Raw genomic sequence first — 5,000 nt, 5'->3', positions numbered from 1 at the left:
AGGGATATCGACCGAACACGATCCCATCCAGGACGCTTGCATAAGTGAAGAGCAGGTTTCACGTATCATTGCTTCCACCGGAATCTGAGGCGGGACCAGAACCGCAGCCTCGAAAGCCATCAAAGAGGCCCGTCAAAGAACACTGACAACATTTCCAAACCCGACCACTAACAAAGCGTTACGACGACGAACACTGTGACCTCCACGAGACGGGCCGACGGTCTTCTTGGCGGCCTCATCCCAGAGATCACGCAAGTCGGGTTCAATATTCCAAAAATACTCGGTGAAGGCCGGGGCTCGTCTCCTGAGAACGGCGTGGGCAGAGCCCTGCTTCGCATAAACAAACGGTCGCTTGAAAAGGATCCGCTCTGTAAACTTCTTGCCCACAACATGAGCTTTTCAATCCCACACGTCCACAGAAATCATATCGCGTTACATCTCTCGTTATATATCGAAGAACGGAAGACCGAGGATCAGGATCAGGAGACCAGTACGGCTTCTTGAAGGGTCAGACGTGTCTTTTGATTTGTCTACTCCATACCCTAACCGTAGCTGAGAGAAGAGATCATCTAGTGATTTACTGTGAGCAGTCAGAAACATCTGAGAGGTTGCAGTCCTTTGATGCCGTTAGTTGTATTTACAGCAAGTGCTTTAATAGAAAATGTGTGGGTTTTAACTTGGTAGGACGTCTTTGTGACGCACAAAGAGTCATTACTGCTGACTTTGGCTCAACACTGGTTTTGTACTCGGTCTTAATAATCCCTCAAGCCAACTTGATGGTGGTGGGACTTTTAATTAAGAAGCAAAATGCTAAATTACACACGAATAAGACCGAATGTAGCATGAAAAGCTTAATAATCTATGAAGAGCACTCATATTTGTCAGTACTGGGACAATTGTCCTGTGTTGTAGATACCTCACCATACTTATCCTGAGACATAGTGGGAAACTGTGGCAAGGATCCACATTTCCGATCACTGAGACTACATACAGTTGTGGTCAAAAGTTTACATACACTTGTAAAGAACATAATGTCATGGCTCTCTTGAGTTTCCAGTTATTTCTACAACTCTGATTTTTCTCTGATAGAGTGATTGGAACAGATACTTCTTTGTCACAAAAAACATTCATGAAGTTTGGTTCTTTCATGACTTTATTATGGGTTAACAGAAAAAGTGATCACATCTGCTGGGTCAAAAATATACATACAGCAACATGAATTAGCAATTTTAGTGACTTAGAAAGTTGTGTCAATGAAATGAGCTTCATAGCATGGCCTCTTAACTTCTTGTGAGTGATTATGAGTGACTACAGCTGGTGACTTCTCTGAGGCCATTTAAATAGGGCTCATTGGATACAAACGCCCACAAACGCTACAATGGGAAAGTCAAAGGAGCTCAGCATGGATCTGAAAAAGCGAATCATTGACTTGAACAAGTCAGGAAAGTCACTTGGAGCCATTTCAAAGCAGCTGCAGGTCCCAAGAGCAACAGTGCAAACAATTGTTTGTAAGTATAAAGTGCATGGCACTGTTTTGTCACTGCCACGATCAGGAAGAAAACGCAAGCTATCACCTGCTGCTGAGAGAAAATTGGTCAGGAGGGTGAAGAGTCAACCGAGAACCACCAAAAAGCAGATCTGCCAAGAATTAGAAGCTGCTGGAACACAGGTGTCAGTGTCCACAGTCAAGCGTGTTTTGCATCTCCGTGGACTGAGAGGCTGCCGTGCAAGAAGGAAGCCCTTGCTCCAAAAGCGGCACCTTAAGGCTCGACTGAAGGTTGCTGCTGATCACATGGACAAAGATAAGACCTTCTGGAGGAAAGTTCTGTGGTCAGACGAAACAAAAATCGAGCTGTTTGGCCACAATGCCCAGCAATATGTTTGGAGGAGAAAAGGTGAGGCCTTTAACCCCAAGAACATCATGCCTACCGTCAAGCACGGTGGTGGTAGTATTATGCTGTGGGGCTGTTTTGCTGCCAATGGAACTGGTGCTTTACAGAGAATAAATGGGATAATGAAGAAGGAGGATTACCTTCAAATTCTTCAAGATAACCTAAAATCATCAGCCCGAAGGTTGGGTCTTGGGCGCAGTTGGGTGTTCCAACAGGACAATGACCCCAAACACACATCAAAAGTGGTAATGGAATGGCTAAATCAGGCTAGAATTAGGGTTTTAGAATGGCCTTCCCAAAGTCCTGACTTAAATCCCATTGAGAACATGTGGACAATGCTGAAGAAACAAGTCCATGTCAGAAAGCCATCAAATTTAACTGAACTGCACCAATTCTGTCAAGAGGAGTGGTCAAAGATTCAACGAGAAGCTTGCCAGAAGCTTGTGGATGGCTACCAAAAGCGCCTAATTGAAGTGAAAATGGCCAAGGGACATGTAACCAAATATTAGCACTGCTGTATGTATATTTTTGACCCAGCAGATTTGATCACTTTTTCTGTTAACCCATAATAAAGTCATGAAAGAACCAAACTTCATGAATGTTTTTTGTGACAAAGAAGTATCTGTTCCAATCACTCTATCAGAGAAAAATCAGAGTTGTAGAAATAACTGGAAACTCAAGAGAGCCATGACATTATGTTCTTTACAAGTGTATGTAAACTTTTGACCACAACTGTATCTTTAAGGTTTTATTGATCCAGATTCGGCTCATTGATTTCATTTCGTGCTCATTTTTGCTTGTTTCTGCTCAGAAGCCTTTGGGTTTTTTGGACCATTGGCTGGACAAAAGCATCAACGTGAAGATGGGTGACCGTGACTAAGTGGAGAAGCAGGGCCGCCTTTCGATCAGAGGGTCGGCGGTTCGATTCCGGGCTCCTGCTCTACTAGTCTCATGTCAATGTGTCCTTGAGCAAGACACTTAACCCCAAAATGTCTCCCGTAGCTGTGCCTACGGTGTGTAGATAGATACCGAATTGTAAGTCGCTTTGGATAAAAAGCGTCTGCTAAGATGACTGTAATGTAACGTAAAGATGTCATCTTAGGTTCTGGAAAACTAACCAAAAACAACTGCATGTGCATAACACAATAACCTCCATGGTGGAGCTACGTTTGTTGGGAAAATCAATATTCTCATGCAACCCTGCAAATTCAAGTTTCGAGTCACAGCGTTTCTTCTCAAATCAACGGCATCACGCCAACAAGCCAGACGTATTGTTCCCAGAGGAATTTCCAAACTCAGAGCCAACTGGGTGGCAGCCTGAAGCTTTCCAGAAGCTTTGTTTCCCCAATTTCTCTCGAGAAGAAGAAGTCCCTCCTCTACAAGATAAAGACCATGTGATGCACATTTAGGAGGAGGTGAGGGACAAGTTCAGCCATGTCAGCGGAGAGAAAGTCAACCAGAGCCTTCTAGTAATCTGGTTCTGTTAATCAAAGACCGACTGTCACGCTTCACCGTCTATCATTTCACTTTTACGATGTGTCGTGTAAGAACCAACCGATCTGTTGCACGATATTCACACCATATACAAATGCGGTGCAAACGTCGTCATCCATTATATGACTCAGTCAAGTCACTTCAAGGGAGAATTTCTAGGTTTCATGGAACTCAAAAGAAAAAGATTTTGACTTTGTGGTTGAGAAACAAAGACCGTTGTGACGTAAAATGAAACTAAAGTCCCGTCTCTCTCTCTCTCTCTCTCTCTCTCTCTCTCTCTCTCTCTCTCTCTCTCTCTCTCTCTCTCTCTCTCCCTCTCTCTCTCTCTCTCTCTCTCTCTCTCTCTCTCTCTCTCTCTCTCTCTCTCTCTGAAGAGGAAATCTCTGCTCTGAAACACATTAATCAACAGAAGCCGACTGGACATCTGGGAGTAAACGTTTTTAAAATGTCTTATTACGACAAACGGTCTCAAAAACCCGAAGATATCAAGTTTACCATCACATAAAGATAAAAAGGAAAGCAGGAAATTCTGACATTTCAGAAGCTGGAACGAGATCACTTTTATTTGCAAAATGATTTATCATCAAAACAGTTGCATATTCATTTCTGCCGATCTATTCGTCAATGAATCGGGCTATTTTTTTTCAACTCAAAACTTAAATTTAGCAATAAAAGAGTTTCTACAAGTCACTCAAAGTTATGTCCTTTAAATTCAATGATATGGTGAATGGTTTATGACCATTAGGTTTGACAAAGGCCCTAGTGTTGCCATTAAAAAACACAATCTCAAATGAGCATGCCCTTACCCAATCAATACGCACATAAGTGTCTTGCTCAAGGGCACATTGACGTGAGACTAGCAGAGCAGGAGCCGGGGATCGAACCGCCGACCCTCTGTCCTGCTCTCCACTTAGCTACAGTCACCCACATTTCACAATTTGCATGTGAGAAAATATGGATTTTGCTTGGTTTGATACGGCCTAATCTATATAAAGCGATTTTGCGTTCAGATGCAGAATCTGTAGGCAACAGGGCGAGACGGTTTCTGTTCGTAGTCCGAGTGACATATTGACCAATCGCATTTGAGCAGGCTTTGGTTGAATGCAGGTAAACCGGTTCTAGTGGAGAGCAAAAGAGGCGGGACATAATGGCTGAAACGCAATCTGGGAAGCGACCGGCTATCCTCCTCCGACGATGATTTACATTTTTTTTTTTTATTGGTTTAAAATTCGCTCCGGTCTCGCATCTGGAGCGGCTGACCGGACTGTAAACAATGAGCAGCGCACGGAAAAAAGGGAAGTCTCGGCCCGGATGTCCACCGGCTACACCAGAACCCAGAGACCTATCTCCGTCATCACACCGACAGGTTCAGAGATCGGACTTGGTTTAACGGAGCCTAAACATTCAAATAACCGGCTGAAACAGAACAACATGTCGATGATGAAAAATAACTCTTATGTGAAGCAGAATTTAGCCGAAACAATGTCATGTCCAACAAATGCAACGGTCCATGTTTGACACCTTTGCAGTCCATGTGGGCACTTGTGTGCATGACACAGTATACAAAGAGTCCACCAGCTACGTGCTCACTATGTTTCGTAACAAGTTCGCAGA

The 5,000-nt window shown here is 43.6% G+C and overlaps 1 protein-coding gene across 1 annotated transcript in view; it reads left to right on the top strand.

Moving 5' to 3' along the window:
* Window positions 1–48, top strand: part of atxn2 (ataxin 2) — an 18,895-nt gene extending 18,847 nt beyond the window's left edge. Inside the window, exon 25 of the mRNA XM_068703558.1 lies at window positions 1–48. This exon is cut by the window's left edge and continues 10 nt beyond it. Coding sequence (XP_068559659.1) covers window positions 1–48 — 48 coding nt within the window.
* Window positions 49–5,000: the final 4,952 nt, after the last annotated feature.

This window comes from Cebidichthys violaceus, unplaced genomic scaffold, assembly GCF_023349555.1.
Source record: "Cebidichthys violaceus isolate CVI_PGR_0920_01 unplaced genomic scaffold, fCebVio1.0.p SCAF_9, whole genome shotgun sequence".
NCBI classification, from domain to species: domain Eukaryota; kingdom Metazoa; phylum Chordata; class Actinopteri; order Perciformes; family Stichaeidae; genus Cebidichthys; species Cebidichthys violaceus.
This window is presented reverse-complemented; position numbering and strand designations above follow the sequence as displayed.